The 22,643-nt window shown below is 36.2% G+C and overlaps 1 protein-coding gene across 1 annotated transcript in view; it reads left to right on the plus strand.

The window, feature by feature from the left end:
* The window catches only part of SOX5 (SRY-box transcription factor 5), a 749,035-nt gene that overhangs the window by 385,478 nt on the left and 340,914 nt on the right, over positions 1-22,643 (plus strand). The window contains exon 4 of the mRNA XM_052640182.1: positions 20,285-20,495. Coding sequence (XP_052496142.1) covers positions 20,285-20,495 — 211 coding nt within the window. The remainder of the gene's footprint in view (positions 1-20,284; positions 20,496-22,643) is intronic.

Below are 22,643 nucleotides of genomic sequence, written 5' to 3' on the forward strand. Positions count from 1 at the left end.
AAATTAGATTATGGTTAGTAAATTTAGAGCAATTACTTGTTTTCAGCCTAGTAAAAAGCTGTATAGCATAATGGTTAGAAACACAATTGAAGGAATAGAGAGATATGAGTTCAAATTGTTTATTAACTTGAAGTACCTGACTTAAACTCAGCGTCTGTCTGTGTAAAAGCAGCCATAATAGCACTTCCTTCATAGGTCTATTAGGAGGGATCAAAGTAATAGCCTACTAAAAACTCATTACTGACTCATTAATAAGTTTAGTAAAATCATGCTTTTTTAATTTTGCTACGAATATACATTTAGGTTCTGAATGAAATCAGAGGTTAATTATGGTAAATAAAGAACACTGTAATACAGATATATTAAATGGAAAAATCCTGACGCATGTTGCAGTCAGTGGTATGTAAGATGGCCATATAAAAACTCACAGTTATTCAAATTGTCAAGTTATGGAATTGACATCCGAAGAAACGGTGAAAGCTTCATCATTTTGGGTCATTTTGAATCAGATTCTACCACACTCAAGAAATCCTGTGGTCAAATTCTTATCCTTTCCACCAGTTGCATAGTTCTTCCAGGTACAGACCTGCTATTGACTTTCCTGTTTCCATGCACAAAGCTGCTATTCACTTCCAGGAAAATCGGTGGCTCTGTGGAATTGGATAAAAATTTGGCCAACAATGAGCGATTTGAATGAATGAATTTGGAATTGGCAAGAAAATACAAACATATGCCACATTTACTTGGTACGTTCATGCTTCAAGAGAACTCAGGTAGCACATAAATTCTGTGCAAAGAGCCAGAGATTTTCAACAAGAAACTATGACAAAAGCAGCCTAAATCTTTTCTGTGTATTTTTGCCATATTCAAAGAACAAGGCAAAAATATCATATTTAATTCCTGCTCATTGGAATGACTCTTCTGGTAAAAGATTGTCTTCTGATATGTCATGTATGCGTGCATGCTCAGTAGTGTTTGACTCTTTGTGACCCTACCCACTGTAGCCCACCAGGGGCTTCTGTCTGTGTGATATCGTGGCAAGAAGACTGGAGTGAGTTGCCGTTTTCTCCTCCAGGAGATCTTCCCAACCCAGGGATCGAACCCATGTCTCCTGCATTGCAAGCAGATTCTTTACCATTGTGCCACCTGGGAAGCCTAGTAGAGTCATGTAGAGCACCTACTATTTACAGAGCTGCTATCAGAGAACAGGACTAGCAGTTTTGTTTTAGGCTAAATTAATGTGTGGATTTATTAACTTTTTTTCAGATACACTTTTTTTTTTTAAGTCAGTCTTCATTAGCTTGACTCATACTGGACTACTTGCAAATTAAATGTTATCCTTTGCTTTATGTAGGCAAGATATAACCAGTGTGTGGGGGACCCACTTGTGTACTGGTGTCATTAGAGGTAGTCTGAGCTTTCTCCTATTTTTAGTAGTAAGCAAATTTCTTCTCTGGATATTATTGCTCATGCAGTTTTTAGTACCAAAGATATTGGGCCTTTAAAAAGGAAGAGATGTTACATTTCTGACAGCTTCTCCCTTCCACTGACTGAAACAATAAAAATAAACATGAAGCTGTCGGAATGGCCTCTGCATTTAATGTTATTTGCATGTGATTTCCTTTGCTTCTCTAGATAATTGAATTTACTCAGACAATTTATTTTTTAAATGTATAGTCTCTGTGAACAGAAACATCTTAACTAAAGACAACCCTTTTATTTCCTCTTAATGAAATATATACATGTGTGTGTTTACTTCTGTTAGAACCAAGGGAATAGAAGAAAAATAATGGAAATATCAAAAATGTACTGTAAAAAAATTAATTAAAGAGAGGAAGTGTGACTCTTGTAACCAAATATCCTCTCTTTGTGTTCACCCCCTGTCTATGTTCAAGGTCTCTAGGTGCTCAATGGGAGCTTTTTAATTATTTTTCCCTGTTTGATGTGCTAAGTATAATGAATGGATAGCAAAGGACTTTTGTAAGAAGCCACTGTGTTTGTATCATCTCAGAGTTGGTAAACATAGCAATACCTGGATAGGTTACCATCCTGAGACTCAGTCTTATAGATCTCAGACTTAAAGAGACTATTTAAATTGAGCTCTATTAGTCAAACTAAGTAGCTTTATGACAAATAAAACTATATTCTTTTGCTGTGGGGAGAATGAAGAATACAAGCCATTATTTTGGATTGCCACTTTTGTGGGTTATAGAGCATCAAATCAGAATCACATGGGATATCAGAAATATTCAGGAATGTTAAGAAATTAAGAATTCAAGCAGAATTGTAAAAGAGAATGAATCTGTCCAAATTCTAAAATTATTTGTCTTCTTTTTATAATAAATTAGGATTTAGTATTTTATTATAAATTAGGATTTAGTATAATAGAATTTCATTTTTAATACATATACCCCAATAAGTTCCCTTGACAGAATTTATTAGTGGAGCAAAACCACCATCACTTCTTATTTAGACCTGTGACCACAACTCAATAAAGCAATCATAGCAGTAGATTTCTGCAGAACTTTTTTGTTGTTCATTTTTATTTTTTCCTCATTTTAACATCACCTCTAAGAAGTGTGGAGGTGGAACATCCAGAACCAAGAATTCAACATTCTCAAAGTCCATTGTACATAAGGGAAAGATGTGTCAGTTTCTAATGTCCTTCTTATTTTTTATGGTGCTATCTTTTTCTCATACCTTAGTCTTACTTGCTAGAATAATGAGGACAACTCCTTCTTCTGACATTTTATCCTAATTTCTCTTTTGTGTACTCTTCAGGTGCTCATTGTTGTTTCCATGTACCTGTTTTTCTTTCCAAAATGTTGTTCATCTTTCAATGTCCAATTGTAGATAACAATAAAGTATCAAAAATTTTACATGGTAAACTGGAGTCCCTGAAGGAGAAGGTGATTCGCACTTAGAACCGCCATGTTTAGAAATATGTGAAGAGGACCCGGCCATTTGCTCCTCTCCCTGAGTGGACATTTTCTGAGAATTCCTGAACTAAAATGTATTTTAGTTAAAATGTATTTTAACCATCCACTAGAAAATAATGATTCATAAGTCATTTTACTACCTTTGTAACCTGAATATTATATTTCAAGGTGCATCTGTATTTGAATGTCCCACATACAGATTTAAAGATCTCAAACAATAAATGCATCATTTGAGTCCTGAGGGAGATTATATAGCATCTCTTAGTTATAGTGCTAGGGTCAAAAGTTAGGGCTAATGCTCAAGGTATAAACTAATTTAGTTATATTGTGTTTCTTAGTTTTTTACATATACTGATTCTATTTTAACAGTCATCTCTGTTTGCTCACCATTCTGTTTTTGTCAATACTGTATTCACTATTCCAACCTCCCAAGCAACAACTGTGTTTACTTTGACTCCTTCCTCTTTATTTTCAGGTTATGCAGTTTTAGCATTACCTACTTGAGTTTGTCTCAATTTCAGTTTGATGGTTTGGTTCTTTTTCTTTCAACTCCTGTGTGCCTGCTCAGTTGTGCATGACTCTTCGTGACACCATGGACAATAGCCTGCCAGGCTCCTCTGTCCATGGGATTTTCCAGGCAAGAATACTGGAGAGGATTGTCATTTTTTCATCCAGGAGATCTTCCCAGCTCAGTGATCGAACCTGCTTCTCCTGCATTGGTAGACAGATTCTTTACCACTGAGCCACCTAGGAAGCCCATAGAGTCTAGAATACTTCTTTTGTCTGCCAGATCAAATATAAATAATTTTATTTCACTTTCATAACCATTCATTAAAATAACCCTCTATGATAGTATAGTCATTTAATATTCTCCATTTCTTTGTGTTAAGCCACTATATTCTTTTGTGTGTATGTATGTGTGTGCACGTGTGCATACTATAAAATTTTCTGGATGATGCTTCTGGGAAAAAATGCTCTTTTTCCTCTTTACCTGTTTATTTCTAGAGTTATACCAAAAGCTTCTGTACATAAAGGAATAAATTATTTAACTTAATATATTTTTAATAAACACTAATAATAAGGTCTAGATAATCAGACCCATTCCCTGACTTCATGGTATAGAAAGAAAACTAAATAAATGATCCCAAAACATTGTGCTAACTGGTATGATAAAGTAGTTTCTATCTTCCTTTGAGTTTCAGAATTTTCTCTTTGAATTTCATGTGCATGTATAATTTGCTACTATATAATTTGGTATTTATCATTGTTATGATTACTCATTTTTTCTTGTGTATTTTAAATGGCTCTCTAATTTTCAACTCTGAGGGGAGTGAATCAGCTTGATTTTTTAATACCTTTAGCATCTCTTGTAGAACCTGAATCAGTTAAGGAAGGCAGTATAATTTAATGATGACCAACATGGATTTTAAAGTTAGATGATCTTGAGTTTAATAACCCAGTTTACCATCTCCTATTATTACCTTGGGTAAATCCTCATCTGTTTAATAGGAATATAACAGTCTTTGTACAACTTCTGTGAAAATTAAATAAGGTAATATCCATAAAACTTTGGAACAGTACCTTTTAAGAACTCAAATAATGGTAGCTATATTTTTATTGAAACCCTCTAATGAATTTGAATGGATTTTGTGCATGTGGTCAGAAAAATGCCTAGTAATTTAGAAATAATACTAAGTCTTCCAAACTATAAGACTAAAATAACAAAATTTATATATAACATTACTCATATTAATTGCAAAAAATGTTTGCAGAGAACCTAATGTTTTGCAAAAAGAATTCCAGTGTCTTAATGATTTTGGATGTGATAAGATGGTCTTTATAAATCTGCTAAAGTAGGCTCAAGAAATTTTGATTTATACTTTGAATAAATAGTTTGGCTAGTGGGAAAATTTTATATGTGTGGACTTCTTGATAACTTACAAATGAGAACTGAAGCTTATGTTTCCTCTGTCTCAAATCACTGCTTAATATCAATTCATGTTAAAGGTCCCTTTTAAAGAAATGCTGTTTTTACTATAAGTGGAGTACTCTATTGAAAGTCTTAATTAATGTAGAAAAAAAATAGCTCTCTAGCTTTTTAAAAGCAGAAAGATGGGATTATTGTAATGATATAGCATTTGACTGACATTGGGTTATGAAATCAGCCTGATATTCTGGGGCACTGATGTTGAGGGGCTCTATTCAAGGTGCAAATAAAACAAAGAGGAGGGAAGCTAGAAACAGAGTCAGTACTTCATCTGTTTTTCCTTATATTACCTCTGCTGTTTTGTATTTGTAGTGTAAAGAAACCTAAAAATTTGTTTGCAAGAGAATCTAGTGGTGCTAATGTTCTCATAAAGAAAGAATAAAAATGATATGTCCATCTCACAAGAAGAAAGAGAAATATGAAAAAAAAGTTGAAATATGGCATAATAAGTAATTGGTATCATGTATTTATGAAAAATAATTCATTACTCTAATTTTTTTTCAGACTTTGACTTTAAAAAGTTTTATTTCGTAATGAGGAGTAATTGAACATTCTTCCTTTGATCATTTTCCAGAGTTCTCACTTTGTAGAGAACCATTAAACTGTGAAATTTGAAAATTGAGTATGTGACAGAGATAAAAGCACACTAATGTTGCATGACATTTTGTGAACTAGTTTTTTTTTTCCTTAAAAAAGTTTGTATTATCTTTAAAAATGGGCCACCTCAAAAATATTTAAATTATTCTTTTAAAAATAAGATTCCATGGATGCAGTTTGATTTCAGCAGAAAGAACGACAAAGCTACTTATATATGCAGTTTCTCTTTTTGGTGGGGTGGGTAGAAGAGGGGGTTCTTCTCCTCTTTTCCACTTTCGTGGTAAAAGGTCTGACTTTTTCTTTTTCTTTTTATATATTCTGTGTTTTATTCATTGATGTACCCTCATATGATGGCCTGAAGCATATTTGATTTAGGAAATACTCATATAGCCCTTGCCATTTCTCAGTTACCATCTTAGTAGTTTTGTACCTTGTTATATGTCTATTAACTCATATAATCCCTTACCTAATATAACTCATTATTTTTTAATTTCTAATCCACTAATGACCCAATGAGGTAGATGATAGTATTATCCCCGTTTTACAAACACAGAGATAGATTAAATAATTTGCCCAGGGTCACACAGCTCGTGAATGTGGAACCATGATTTGAGTCAGATCTATTTGGGTTCGCATTCTCTGCACTTAACTGTGAACATTGTTTTGCTGACTCACAATAAGCCCTTGAAATACTTTTATTACACAAATCAAAGAGAAAATTGAGTAATTGAAATATTTCTTATTTTTTAATAATTATTTTATTACTACTCAATTCTGGAGGCCTGGTATTATATCATAACACATATGAATTACTTATTTGTTATCCCATTTTCTAGATGAAGAAACTGAGGTTTGAAAAGTTTAAACAATTTCTTCAGGATTAATAAATGACAGTCTCCTGATTTGAACCTGGTGTACTGACTCCTGGTTCTAGTAGGCTTCACCGTTGCTGCTTTCTGACATCATAGTTTACTGGGTGAGGGGGTCACAGTTTATTTCACTTATCACTGAACATATAGTCAGTTTCCAGTTATAAATATAAACGATGCTAGCAAACACTTAGCTTAATAAGATTCTCCAGGCAGGAGTACTGGAGTGGGTTGCCCTTTCCTTCTCCAGGGGATCTTCCCGATCCAGGGGTCGAACCTGGGTCTCCTGCGTTCCAGGCAGATGCTTTAACCTCTGAGCCACCAGGGAAGCCCATTAGTAACTTTACCGAGTATCTATTCTGTGTACGAAACTGTGCTCATTCCTCTGTGCAATGAAAAGAATTAATTTCCCAGACAGATCACAGGTTGAAGAATTCCTCAAGTATCATTTCTTTCTTCAGACTCATAGTGAATTGGTATCTAGTCAAGTTTATTAACAACTACAGTAGGATTGTTCTAAAGGCTTCTTAGAAAAATGATAGGTGAATTATTATGTATAATTAGTGACTAGTTTTTCTTTACTTCTTAAAATATTATATAATCCGCAATGCTAGTGTGAAATGAAAATGTTTTGATGTGTAGTCTAATTTTTGTTTAGAAACATCTTACTGTTGACCTTTGAGCCCTCAGGGAAGAGATAATCAAATGTCTTAAAAGTGTTTTTGCAAGATGTTTAAAGGTAAGAAAGACACAGCACACAAGTCATCAGTAGGAAGATAATGAGCCTGTCACAACACAAAATGTTCTTTGTTTTTACAGGTTCTATTAGTTAATATATTAGAATTCTCTAAATGCCACTTTTGGTTATTAAGTGGTTTTGAGAGCACATGAAAACATACATTTTACTCTTGAACACAGCATTTCTGAGATTCTTATTAAATGTGATTCTGGAAAAACAGCCATTAGACACTTCTGCCCATGTAGCATACGGATGCAAATGAAGAGATTTTCCGAAACCATTTTTCCTGTTTCTACAATCTCTTATTAAATCAGAAAATTTGCCTTTAAATTTCTGTTTCACTCACTGGTATTAAATTAGATGGCGAATATGATACTGCTTTAAAAAAATCAAAAGAAATATACTCTCATTGTTTTATTTTTATTTTATAAATGAGATTAAACTATTAACAAATTCAAACCAAAATTTTAGTATATTTCTAAAAATAATCTATTTCCTCAATGAAATAGACATAAATCTGATTCTTTAACCTGTACAATTAGTATGAAATCAGCAAATCCACCTCAGTTTCAGTGTGTTTCAGTATTTCAGCATGGCTATTTAAAAAATGTCAGCATTGTTTTTCTCCAAAATGTACTGGTCATTTTTACCTCTCTTGTTAGTCGTTCAGTCACGTCTGGCTCTTTGCACCCCAGGGATTGAACCCAGGGGATCTTCCTGACCCAGAGATTGAACCTGGGTCTCCTGCACTAACGTCCTCATTAATATGGTGGTGAGTATCCCGGCCTGTCATGCAGGAGACCGGGGTTCGATTCCCCGACGGGGAGGCAACACACCCTTTGGGGCTTCCCTTTTAGCTCGGCTGGTAAAGAATCTGCCTGCAGTACAGGAGACCTGGGTTTGATCCCTGGGTTGGGAAGATACCCTGGGGAAGGAAATGGCAACCCACTCCAGTATCATTGCCTGGAAAATCTCATGGACAGAGGAGCCTGGTGAGCTGCAGTCCATGGGGTTGCAAAGAGACGGGTACGACTGAGCGACTAACACTAACACTCCTGCACTGCAAGCAGATTCTTTACCTGTCTGAGCCACCAGAGAGGGTTTGCTAATAAATCTTCCTTGCCCCTCAGGCTCGTCTCCCCTCTGGGATATAGTACCTCTGAGCTCACCTCTCCAATCCATTGTTCGGTAACTTTATGATTGCTTTCATCACCACTGCAGCTTTTAGTCATCTCCCTTTTTCATTCTCTCCCTCTTTTTCTCTTTTATTGCTTACAAATTTTCCTATATCAGTAGTTCTCTAACTTTAAGGTGTACCAGTCTCCCCTGGAAGTCTTGTTAAAATACATTTTAAGGCTTCACCTTTGGAGTTTCAGATTCAGAAAGCCTGGGATAAGGCCTGAGAAGAATGTGTTAAGTATTCCCATGTGTGCGTTAATCATTCAGTGGTGTCCGACTCTTTGCAACCCCATGGACTGTAGCCTGCCAGGCTTCTCCATGAAATTCTCCAAGCAAATACTGGAGTGGGTAGCCATTCTCTTCTCCAGGGAATCTTCCTGATCCAGGGGATCGAACCCAGGTCTTCTGCATTGCAGGCAGATTCTGTACTGTCTGAGCTACCAGGGACACCCAAAGTATTCCCAGGTCATGCTAATAATGATACTGCTCACTAACCACAGTGTGAAAGGTACATTTGTACACATCACCTGTCATCTTTTGTTGTTGAGTACCATTTGAATGCATCCTAAGAGAGAATTCACTTTTAAATGTTCATTTAATCTTCTGATCAGTAATTAAGTATGAGTCAAAGGTAATGTTTCATCTTAATGTTTGGTAAAAAAAAATGCAAACTGATTTAGACTTTTACTTAATGCCAATCTATTGTGCAGGAAAAGAATTTTTAAAAGATTCTATATTTTTAGGCTTGGAAAAAACATCTAATAGCTTTCACTTCTTTTAACATTGTCCAAAATACATTAAAAAATACTTGAAATATGGATTGTATTATATATTTTAAAATATAATGGAGCCCTTTTTATAAAATAATTATCTTTTACCTAAATTTGATGAAGGCTGTCACTGTTTAGAATGTTAGATCTGTTCTTAGAGTAGGTTGTGTCTCCATTACAGAGTCAAATGAACTTCTGAGGTTTCTACAGTATTCTTTAAAAATTAGATCTTGAGCAGGGATATGGAATATGAAACTTTCCATAGACCATGGAGAAAAAAATATGCAGTATATATTTGAGTATTGTGGAATTTCCACCCAGTTTTTTTTTTTATTGTGATGACTGAATGATTATAATCATTCGATTATAAGAGGTTGAAATATGTAAAATGTAATCTCTCCTTAAAATCTGGCTTTGGATTCCTATGACTAGCTTGCAGGCGATCTAGACTAGGCTGGTACAGCACACTTAGCATGCAATCCCCTAGGAATCTTTAGAAAAACACATATACATAGCTTGCTGATCCCATCCCTAGACAGATTTATGAACCACTCATCTACTATCTGGAATCTCAATTACTTTACCTTGTTTAAGCACTGAGAATTGTTGATCTCGTGAAACTCAGTAAGTTTTACAAATACGTTATCAGTGGCCTTTTCCAGTATAGAAAGGTGAACAGTTATAAGTTCCATCTTTCTAGATGACTGAAAGTGACTCAAGCAAAACTACCTCTGTCAGTTTTTCATTTATTTGAATCACTAGATCTAAATATATGTTAAAAAATTTAGAAAGGATTTTAAATCAGACAGCATTGATAACCGACAGTAATCAGAAGGATAAAAGATACTCTTCAGAGATCTATCAGTACTGACTTTTCTTTTTCAAGTGTTGGGTACTGACCATATCCTATTCCCAGAATATTGAGTTTAATCATGCTAACCAAAGAAAGATTCCTAATGTTCTCTAGTGAGATTTTTTAAGTGTTGGTTTTTGCCTCAGTGTATCCTTCCTCATATGTATCCATCCCATTTTCAGCAAAGTCCCTATTTGAAATTTAACTGGTATGACTTTTCAAAATGGTGACATTCATTTATAAAAGTTAACAATTTGTTCTGCCTTCCGTTTCAAATTTATGTGTACATTATCACAGGGTAATTTCTGAGTAAGAAATCAATGCCCTAAATAAATGTACTCTCATCAATGTGTTTGTTACTCTTTATATTAAAATATTGATCTCTCTCTAAAGGTTTATCTCAGAATAGTAAAACTTCAAGCTATTGACGCAGATGCCTTTATGTTTATCTAAATAAAACTGCAATGAAATCTAGTTTGAGGCTTTTTTTACATAAAATAACTGGTCAGTTTGAAGTCATCTAAGTGTATATATTGATGAGTTTATGGTACTTTATTGGCAGGTGCACATTTAGGTCAGAAGTTCTTAACCTGGATCCCATGGTATGTAAGAGTACCTAAGGGATTTCACAGAGGAAGTACATAGTCGGAACTATGAGAGTAGAAAATTAACTCTCTAAAACTGTATGTAAAATTATGTGTGCAGTATCAGGAGTCTTTGTCTGCCTGTATGCACCTGTATATGTTTCGGAGGATATTTCTAGGTACCATCAAGAGATCTATAATCCAAAAGAAGTAAGCATGCAGAGGTTTCATGCAGAAATATAATGAAAAGTTTGAGGTTTCATGCAGAAATATAATGAAATGTTATCTTAACCAAAATTTTTACAAATACTTTTACACAATAATGATTTATTTTTTTCTATTACTAAGTGAAATTTGGCATCTTCTAATTTGACAGAGTAAATTACAGGTAGAGAAAATTAGCTTCAAAATAAATATTTGTAGTAACATTTTTAATATAATTTTTAAATTTAAGGAATAATTAAATAATATAGATTTTAAAAATTGAGATATAATTGACTGGTAGCACGTTAGTTTCAGATATACAACATAATGATTTGCTATGTGTATTTATTAGAAAATGATCACCATAGTAAGGTCTACTCTCTTAGCCATTTTCAAGTATTGTTGTTCAGTCACTAAGTCATCTCCCCTTCTTTGTGACCCCATGAGCTGCAGTACAGCAGGCTTTCCTGGCCTTCGCTATCTCCCAGAGTTTGCTCAAACTCATGACCATTGAGTCAGTGATGCCATCCAACCATCTCATCCTCTATTGCCCGCTTCTCTTTTTGCCATATTCTTTCCCTGCATCAGGGTCTTTTCCAGTAAGTCAATACTTAGCATCAGGTGGCCAAAGTTTTGGAGCTTCACCATCAGTCCTCCCAGTGAATATTCAGGACTGATTTCCTTTAGGATGGACTAGTTGGATCTCCTTGCAGTCCCAGGGACTCTCAAGAGTCTTCTCCAGCACCACAGTTCAAATGCATCAGTTCATTGGTGTTTAGATTTCTTTATGGTCCAACTCTCACACCCGTATATGACTACTGGAAAAACCATAGCTTTGACTATACAGACCTTTGTCAGCAAAGTGATGTCTCTGCTTTTTAATATGCTTTCTAGGTTGATCATAGCTTTTCTTCCAAGGAGCAAGTGTCTTTTAATTTCATGGCTGCAGTCACCATCTGCAGTGATTTTGGAGCCCAAGAAAATAAAGTCTGTCACTGTTTACATTGTTTCCCCATCTATTTGCCATGAAGTGATGGGACAGGATGCCATGATCTTCATTTTCTAAATGTTGAGTTTTAAGCCACTTTTTTCACTCACTTCTTTCACTTTTATCAAGAGACTCTTTAGTTCATCTTTGCTTTCTGATATCAGAATGGTGTCATCTGTGTATCTGAGGTTATTGATATTTCTCCCAGCATTCTTGATTCCAGCTTGTGTTTCATCCAGCCCAGCATTTCACACAGTGTTCTTTCTGCAATTAAAGTGTTATCATCTGCGTATCTGAGGTTGTTAATATTTCTCAAGGCAATCTTAAATCCAGCTTGTGAGTCTTCCAGGCTGGCATTTTGAATGATGTAGTCTATATATGTTAAATAAGTAATGTGTCAATATACAGCCTTGACATACTCCTTTCCCAGTTTTGGACTAGTCTATTGTTCTAAGTCCAGTTCTAACTCTTTGTTCTTGACCTGCATACAGGTTTCTCAGGAGGCAGGTCAGGTGGTCTGATATTCCTACCTCTAATAATTTTTCACAGTTTGTTGCAATCCATAGTCAAAGCTTTCGTATAGTCAATGAAGCAAAAGTAAATATTTTTCTGGAATTCTCTTGCTTTTTCTGTGATCCAACGAATGCTGGCAATTTGATCTCTGGTTCCTTTGCTTTTTCTAAATCCAGCTTATACATCTGGAAGTCCTTGTCTATTGTATGGAATACAATATTATTAACCATGCTGCACATTACTTCCCAGTATTTATTTTAGAACTGGAATTATGTGCCTTTTGGACATTCTCATCCATTTCAACCAAAAAATGTAGTTTTTCAGATATTTTTCAAAGTGTTGTTTTGCTGTTTCCTGGTGATATCTATAAGAATAGTTCATTGCTAGAAGAAGAACATGATTATGTCAAAATTTGTTTAGCACCAAAGAGTTTTCTCTATAGATCTGTAGTTCATTTTATGTTATGTCTATGCAATGCCAAAATTAATGAACTTGTGTTAATGGGAATCTAATTAAAGTTAGTCCAAATCTTCTGTACTGTTTATTCTAAGTTCAAAACTTCATTGAATTAGAAGGAAAGGTAGAGGTAGCCACACATTTCATAAAGATAGATAAAGAAGCATAAACTAATGAGCGTCATTATTTTGTTAGCCATTTAGAGCTCAAATTTATGTGTTTGCTTTATATAACTTTAAATCTTCAGGTTTAGTTTTTTTGGAGTATGACATAAACCTTATATTTTGGTGGGTAGAGCTTTATAACCCTGTAAATAGTTGGATTAATTCATTTCAAGATGTGTACATCATTTCTTTAAGAGTTGAATGTATTGGGGTAAAAGCTCTTCATAATTATTAAGAAGTGTATCTCGTGCAACCATATCATTGATAGATACAGACATAGGTAAAAGCTTGTGGCCTTTTTCTTTTTTTTGCTTGTGTGTTTTTTAGAGTGAGGTAGTATTAGCATGGTCATTGAAAGTCAGGGCTCTGAAAGCCAAGAAGATCAAGCTGATTATACTTTATATTTTAATAGTCCTATGACCTCAGTCTGTGTGCCTCAATTTCTCTAACTCTAGAGTACAAACTATAGTTAGAATTGCCATGAGAATTCACTGAGTTAATGCATACACATCGTTTTAAACTGTGCTGGACACAAAGTAAATATTGTGTAAATACTGGCTGTCATTCTTAGTGATTATAATATCATAGACTGACTACTAAATGTAATGTTTTTACTATCCTGTACAGATTTAATTTCAGTTTATAGGGCTAAAAAGTAAGTATGATGATGTGTTTCTTGAGGCCAGAGAAAAGAATGAAATATCATTCTGTTAATAAAAGGAAGAGACACATCTGTTTGGGCTTCCCTCGTGGCTCAGCGGTGGAGAATCCACCTGCCAATGCAAAAGACTGGGGTTCAATGCCTGTGTTATGAAAATCCCCTGGAGAAGGAAATGGCAACTCATTCCAGTCTTCTTGCCTGGGAAATCCCATGAACAGAGGAGCCTGGTTGGCTACAGTCTATGGTGTTGCAAAGAGTTTAGCAACTAAACAACAACGACATATCTGGTTGAGTTGCCTATTATCTTTTTTTTTTTTTTAATGTATTAATTCTTCTTAATCACCAAACTACATAAAGTAAAATTTGAATATTAAGATTGAAATATACTTTTCGTAAAAGGGTGTTCATAGCAAAAGACTATCTAAGGAATTAATAAGAATTGATTTTTGAAAAGATACTTTGATGAGAGTATACACATGGATACATTAGGTACTTTATCTCCTGGTTGCAAGGGTACCAGAAAGCAAGATTAAGTAAAGCTTGTTCAAGAATAACAAAGATTCTTAACCTCAATCTAGAAGTTTAGAACACTATTTTATCATTAGAATTTAGAAGTTACACATCACATTTCTGAGAGCTCCTGCAAAATACTGAAGCTTTGTGCACAAAATTTAATTAAATATATATTGCTGGCTTAGACCACTAATGCATTTGTTAGCAGACTCTTTGGATGTTCACTTCCCAGGAAAGTGAAGGGAAATGTGCAGTTATTACTTTAGGCATGGTAAATCCAGTCCCAGGGAAGAAACTGGAAACCATAGGACTTCCTTGACTGAAAACTGTGCCAGTACTCCATACACAGACCATTCACCATGCAAATGAACAATGGAGCCCCGCACTGAAACATCTGTTAACTACATGAAACTGTTAAAGGGATTAACAGTGCCAGAGGCTGAAATGTAATCAGACAGGTGAAATAGCAATAAGATAAATATTCCTACATGAAATAGCAATAATGCTAAATAATTAACTTATTTTTGTATGGCTGTGGTAACTGAGGTTAGAATCCTTATGAAATACGTTAAACTCTTTACAATAAATCCTTCCTCTTTGCAAAGTGTAGAGAATTAGAGACGTGCAAAATGGGATATGATTTTATTTTACTTTAGTTTGAAAAATTTTCTCATATTTTAATAGACTTCATTGCATACGGTTTGGGTGCCATTCTCTGTACTGATGATTCTGCAGAACGATGTGTGTAGTTTTCAATTATGGAATGTGAAGCTCAGATGCCAAATTCTTGTTTGTAAAGTTTATCATCATATAATGTAAAAGCAGAGTATAAAATATTCATGTTTGAAATGAAGCTAAAATTGGAGTGTTTCTGCTTTTGACCCTGGAAATAAGTGAGAAGAGAGATTATGGAAAATAAATACAGCAGTTTTGCTATATTCCAATTTGGACGTTAAACTGAGCTGATGTTTATTATGGGTCATTCATAAAACCATTCCTTAGTTTACTGAATGAATATGTGGTTGCCCTTTTCAAAGGTATCTGCATATGTATGTTTAAGTATTTGAATTTGTGTGTCATTTTTAAGTAAATAATTACAAAAGTGTACCTTCACTTAGCCTGCAGGGTCTTGTAATTATTATACTAGGTGTATTGATTTCCAAATTCAAGTATATTATAAGCTAAGATTCATCTATCAATGTATTTTATAGAATATTTAATTAAGGAATAGTAATTGTAAGGGGCATGTTCTGTTTGTAGGAAATGGAAAGCATTTGGGGTTTAGAATCATAATTTTGAAAATTCTTTTAACACACATTTTTTGCTTATGCTTCTTCCACATTGCCTTGATGTCACCCAACAAACTGATGTTTGTACCATAGCTAATGTCCTTGTACTCACTAATGCATGCATGCTCAGTTCCTAAGTCGTGTTCAAGTCTTTGTGACCCCACGGACTATAGCCAGCCAGCCTCCTCTGTCCATGGGATTCTCCAGGCAAGAATATTGAAGTGGGTTGCCATTTTCTTCTCCAGGGTTTTTTCCTAACTCAGGGATTGAACCTGCATCTCCTGTATCTCTTGCATTGGCAGATGGGTTCTTTACCACTGAGGCATGTGAGAAGCCCATACCCACTAATATCCTTTGACAAAAATTATACAAACAGATTATGATTATATTTGTGCTGATATCCCTATTTTTAATATATTTTAAAAAAACAGAGTATTATTTGGCCTTGGAATACGGAATGAATCAGGGCAAAGGCTAATAGAGTTTTGCCAAGAGAAGGCACTGGTCATAGCAAAGACCCTCTTCCAAAAACACAAGAGAAGATTCTACACATGGACATCACCAGATGGTCAACACCGAAATCAGATTGATTATATTCTTTGCAGCCAAAGATGGAGAAGCTCTATAGGGTCAGCAAAAACAAGACCGAGAGCTGACTGTGGCTCAGATCATGAACTCCTTATTGCCAAATTCAGACTTAAATTGAAGAAAGTGGGGAAAACCGCTAGATCATTCAGGTATGACCTAAATCAAATCCCTTATGATTATACACTGGAAGTGAGAAATAGATTTAAGGGCCTAGATCTGATAGACAGAGTGCCTGATGAACTATGGATGGAGGTTCGTGACATTGTACAGGAGGCAGGGATCAAGATTATCCCCATGGAAAAGAAATGCAAAAAAGCAAAATGGCTGTCTGGGGAGGCCTTACAAATAGCTGTGAAAAGAAGAGAAGTGAAAAGCAAAGGAGAAAAGAAAAGATAAAAGCATCTGAACGCAGAATTCCAAAGAATAGCAAGGAGAGATAAAGCCTTGCTCAGCGATCAGTGCAAAGAAATAGAGGAAAACAACAGAATGGGGAAGACTAGAGATCTCTTCAAGAAAATTAGAGATACCAAGGGAACACTTCATGCAAAAATGGGCTCAGTAAAGGACAGAAATAGTATGGACCTAACAGAAGCAGAAGATATTAAGAAGAGGTGGCAAGAATACACAGAAGAACTGTACAAAAAAGAGCTTCACTACCCAGATAATCATGATGGTGTGATCATTCATCTAGAGCCAGACATCCTGGAATGTGAAGTCAAGTGGGCCTTCGAAAGCATCACTACGAACAAAGCTAGTGGAAGTGATGGAATTCCAGTTGAGCTGTTTCAGATCCTGAAGGATGATGCTGTGAAAGTGCTGCACTCAATATGCCAGCAAATTTGGAAAACTCAGCAGTGACCACAGGACTGGAAAAGGTCAATGTTCATTCTAATTGCAAAGAAAGGCAATGCCAAAGAATGCTCAAATTAACACAGTTGCACTCATTTCACATGCTAGTAAAGTGATGCTCAAAATTGTCCAAGCGAGGCTTCAGCAATACATGAACCGTGAACTTCCAGATGTTCAAGCTGGTTTTAGAAAAGGCAGAGGAACCAGAGATGAAATTGCCAACATCCACTGGATCATGGAAAAAGCAAGAGAGTTCCAGAAAAACATCTATTTCTGCTTTATTGATTATGCCAAAGCCTTTGACTATGTGGATCACAATAAACTGTGGACAATTCTGAAAGAGATGGAAATACCAGACCATCTGACCTGCCTTGAGAAACCTATATGCAGGTCAGGAACAACAGTTAGAACTGGACATGGAACAACAGACTGTTTTCAAATAGGAAAAGGAGTACGTCAAGGCTGTATATTGTCACCCTGCTTATTTAACTTCTATGCAGAGTACATCATGAGAAACGCTGGGCTGGAAGAAGCACAAGCTGGAATCAAGATTGCTGGGAGAAATATCAATAACCTGAAATATGCAGATGACACCACCCTTATGGCAGAAAGTGAAGAGGAACTAAAAAGCCTCTTGATGAAAGTGAAAGAGGAGAGTGAAAAAGTTGGCTTAAAGCTCAACATTCAGAAAACAAAGATCATGGCATCTGGACCATCACTTCATGGAAAATAGATGGGGAAATAGTGGAAACAGTGTCAGACTTTATTTTGGGGGGCTCCAAAATCACTGTAGACGGAGATTGCAGCCATGAAATTAAAAGACTCTTACTCCTTGGAAGAAAAGTTATGACCAACCTAGATAGCATATTCAAAAGCAGAGACATTACTCTGCCAACAAAAGTCTGTCTAGTCAAGGCTGTGGTTTTTCCAGTGGTCATGTATGGATGTGAGAGTTGGACTGTGAAGAAAGCTGAGCGCTGAAGAATTGATGCTTTTAAACTATGGTGTTGGGGAAGACTCTTGAGAGTCCCTTGGACTGCAAGGAGATCCAACCAGTCCATCCTAAAGGTGATCTGTCCTGGGTGTTCATTGGAAGGACTGACGCTAAAACTGAAACTCCAACACTTTGGCCACCTCATGCAAAGAGTTGACTCATTGGAAAAGACCCTGGTGCTGGGAGGGATTGGAGGCAGGACGAGAAGGGGACGACAGAGGATGAGATGGCTGGATGGCTCACCGACTCGATGGACGTGAGTCTGAGTGAACTCCGGGAGTTAGTGATGGACAGGGAGGCCTGGCGTGCTGCGATTCATGGGGTCGCAAAGTCGGACACAACTGAGTGACTGGACTGAACTGAACTGAACTGCGAGTATTATTGAGTACTTTTAGTATGTTTTAATCTAGTAAAAAATATTATCATTCATTTTTAAAGATTAAACATGAAATCCATGTAATTTGTCATTTTTCTGATTTCCACAGATCCTTACTAACATGTTTTAAAATGAAGGACGAGCATGTAAACATGGGTATAAGCTATTTTCCTGAAAATTAAATATAGTCACAATCTCATAAATTTTAATGGAAATTTTTAATGGTCTAGAATTAGAAAATAAATCTAGAGAGAGATCAATTTCCTCAAAGATGTTAGGATGTGACTTATTTTTAAGAAAAGCTCTCTTTTAAGGGAAGTCGAAAGATTATGGGCTTGTCTGGTAGCTCAGCTGGTAAAGAATCTGCGTGTAGTACTGGAGATGATGGTTCACTTCCTGTGTCAGGATGATCTCCTGCAGAAGGGATGGGCTACCCATTCCAGTGTTCTTGGGCTTTCCTGGTGGCTGGATGTTAAAGAATCCACCTACAATGTGGGAGACCTGGGTTCAATTCCTGGGTTGGAAATAGCCCTTGGAGTAGGGCATGGCAACCCACTTCAGTGGGTTCTTGCCTGGAGAGTCCCCATGGACAGAGGAACCTGGCAGTCTGCAGTCCATGGGGTCACAAAGAGTTGGACTCGACTTGAGCGACAGCACAAAAGATTATGAAAGTAAGAGATTATACAAAGAAAACCTTTAAGAAAATAACTTTTTCTTTGTCATTTCAATATTATTTCTCTTGAAAATGTTTGAAAAAATTAATATAATGCTGCTTATATAAAATATAAGGGCTTCCATGGGGGCTCGGTGGTAAAGAATCTGCCTCCCAATGCAGGAGATGCAGATTTGATCCCTGGGTCCAAAAGATCCCCTGGAGAGGGAAATGGCAAGCCTCTCCAGTGTTTTTGCCTGGGAAATCACATGGACAGAGGAGCCTGGCTGACTAAAGTCCACAGAGTCACAAAAGACTCAGACACGACTTAGTAACTAGACAACAACAACGTACGAAATATGCGCCCCTCCCCGCCCCGAGTTACATAGATTGCCAAAGTTCTACTAGATATTATGGGGGAAAGAATGTCTAAAGGAACACCAAATTATGTTTACCTTTTAGAATTCTTGAATAGATTCTTTTCACACATATAACACAATCATGAAGAGGCAAAGTCTGCAAGAAACTTTATTTTGTAGGGCAGATGAGGCTTAATGTGCAGAATAGCAAAGAGTATCATCAGAACCAGTGGTTTAGGTAAGGCGTGGAATTGGAAAGATCTTCTGCAGAAGCAGAAATGAAATTGCAGTATTCCTCTCTGATGTCAGAATCTCCTGTGTGTCTGATGCCTTCTTAAAAGCATGAGAGGGAGGTGGAGAACAAAATGAGGACCCTGCTTTATTTAGGAGTACCATTAAAAAGAAAGCTGATATATGGAATGTTATTTGTTTGAACATTATAATATCATGAGAAGGTTTATTACAGGTGACCACCTCATTGGATGTTCATAGGAAAAGCTAAGACTTTCAAATAAAAGCTATATGTATATATATATATATATGAAATCAATATAGGCTTTGCAGAAGGCTTCATTGCTATTTTAACTCATTCTTGGGGAGAGAATCTTCTTATTTTTCCCTCTCCTATGAATTGATCTTTGTCTCACTCTAGTGTGAGGCTGTAATGTTGATGTATTCTTTTCTGAAATTTCTTTATCCCTTTTGCTCCTGCACAGTGGCGTTTCACTTTTTAATGTTGCAACTGAATAAGCCATGGTGAAAGTTGCTCAGTCATGTCCAACTCTTTGCAACTATGTGGTCCATGGAATTCTCCAGGCCAGAATACTGGAGTGGGTAGCCTTTCTCTCTTCCAGGGGATCTTTACAACCCAGGGATTGAACCCAGGTCTCCCGCATTGCAGGTGGATTCTTTAACAGCTGAGTCACAAGGAAACCCAAGAATACTGAAGTGGGTAGCCTATCCCTTCTCCAGAGGATCTTCCCAACCCAGGAATTGAACTGGGGTCTCCTGCATTTCAGGAGAGTTTTTTACCAACTGAGCTAACAGAGAAGTCCTGAATAAGCCGTGTAACCAATTAAAATTCAAAAACTTATTGAATTTTAAGCAAATGTATACATGTATATATATATATATTCTTTTTTCCTTTGCTTTCTCTTTCAGGAAGTTGATGGCAATAAAGTTATGTCTTCATTTGCCCCACACAACTCATCTACCTCACCTCAGAAGGCAGAAGAAGGTGGGCGACAGAGTGGCGAGTCCTTGTCTAGTACAACCCTGGGAACTCCTGAAAGGCGCAAAGGCAGCTTAGCTGATGTTGTTGACACCTTGAAACAGAGGAAAATGGAAGAGCTCATCAAAAATGAGCCAGAAGGTAAAGGACTGCAGCCAAAACAGATTTGTTGCCAATCTCCTAATCTTAATGGTTTGATTTTAATTCCCAGTTCCCTTCTCTGACACACTCTCAGTGTTAGGTTGAAAGAGCGAGAAATGTAATGCTATGAAGGTGAATATTCTTTTTTTAGAAATGTAAGTGCGTTTATCCCAATTTTATAAATCATTAATTCTTGTGTGATGTCTTCCTTTTTTTCACACGTGAGTAAGTTTTGGTTGAGTACAACTTAAAGATTCAGGAATAGAATGTGGCAGCAGAGCCCAGGATAGTCACCGCCTACCTGCCAGATATCTGCAATCTAGTTGGTTCATTTCTAATCTGGCCCCTGCCCAAGCCTGCCCTGCCCACTGCCCCACCCCCACTCCACCACCCCTGCCCAAGGGCATTTTACAACTTTGTTACATTTTATATCCTTTATACATTAACACCTCTTAGGCTATATAGACAGGTCTATTTTTTTGTATAATCCAAAATTGATGTGCTTGAATGTAGTGTGTATTTGAAAAGTAATGATTCTCTAACTCTCCTAACTGTGTTGACGTTTCCATTTTTTAACTTCCAAGATGCCTTTCTTTTAAGATTTAATGCACTAAATATCTTGAATAGTTACAGATAGTATCCTGCAGGTGATATGCTCATGGAGTAACCTTAAAATTAAAGCAAACAAACTGATAAAGCAACTGATGCTTAACTGACAGCCATCTTTTATGCTGCAGATATTCACTAACTTCTGTTTAAATCTGTGTCCATCCTAAGCATGGATGCCATGTTGCACACAAGAACATGCCTCCTATGTCAGAGTCAGATGGAAAATTAAAACAAACAAACATAAAACAGTGATATAAAAAGCCGTACTTCACACCAAAAATATACTGCATTTATACTATTTAACACTGAGTTGCGCTCAGTTCTAGTCTGTTGTTAGGACACTGGTAAATTATATCTGGCACAAAATGTATGTTAACCAGTATTGGGAGTCATGTGGTAATTAAATATTTCTGGGTTTCTACCAGATGCATAGCTGGTACATGGATTTTAGTTAAAATTTATGTAATTCACATGATCTTACAGTTGGAAGGAATTTTAGAGATAATCTAGTCAGCCAAAGACTTTTTGGCTCTAATCTGCATGGAGATAAAAATGGGGCTTTGAGGAAGACCTAGACAACCTTTTTTCTTTTAATGTGCTGAAGTTTTTTCTGATATTGAAAATAATATTTTCTTGCTATAAAATTGTTTTACAAAACAATAAAATTAAAAGGAAGAAAATAAAAATGACCCCAAATAATTGCTTTCTGATATAACATCTTTATGATGTTTTTGTCTTTATTTTTATATATGGTGTTCATTTTCCATGATTAACTTTCTGCATTCAAAATTATTTCTCATCTTCTATGTTAAGATACAGTGTGATTAACTGAAGTCCAGAGTTCATTCAAATTTCTTTAATTGTCACTGTGTGCTTTTCTGTTCCAGGATGTTACCAAATAAACATTTAGCTGTTTAGTTGTTACGTCTCCTTGAGGTCCCTTTAGCTGCAACAGTTTCTCAGCCTGTTCTTGTTTGTGATGACCTTGAAAATTTTGAGGAATGCTCTTCAGATAGATTGTAGAATGCCCCTCTGTTAGAATTTCTCTGGTGATTTTCTCTCAATGAAACTGGGATTGTGGGTTTGGGTTGAAAGACCACAGAAACCAAGTACTGTTTGCGTCGCATCACAAGAGTACATCCCTACTATGTGACTTATAAATGTTGACGTTGACCTTGATCACCTGGCTGATGAAGGGTTTGTCAGGTTTCTCCGCTGTAAAATCTCCCCGCTCCCTTTCTGCACCATACTCTTTAGAAGGAAGATGCTGTGTACAATCCGTATTTACAAAGTGGGAGCCTTGATCCCCATCCTTTACAGTGGATCATCTAGAAATTTATTTGGAACTATTCTTTATGGGCAATTTATCTCTTCTCTGCCATATATTACTTTATTCAGTATCTTATATCCGTATCGACTCATGGATGTTTATTTTATGCTTTGAGTTATAATGCAAAATTTTGTTAGGTTATTCCAGTTTTGTTCATTGCGGGGGTGGGGGCTGGTTCTTTCATGTCACTTTGACATACCACTGTGATT

Source organism: Budorcas taxicolor, chromosome 5 (genome assembly GCF_023091745.1).
Source record: "Budorcas taxicolor isolate Tak-1 chromosome 5, Takin1.1, whole genome shotgun sequence".
Taxonomy (NCBI): Eukaryota; Metazoa; Chordata; class Mammalia; order Artiodactyla; family Bovidae; genus Budorcas; species Budorcas taxicolor.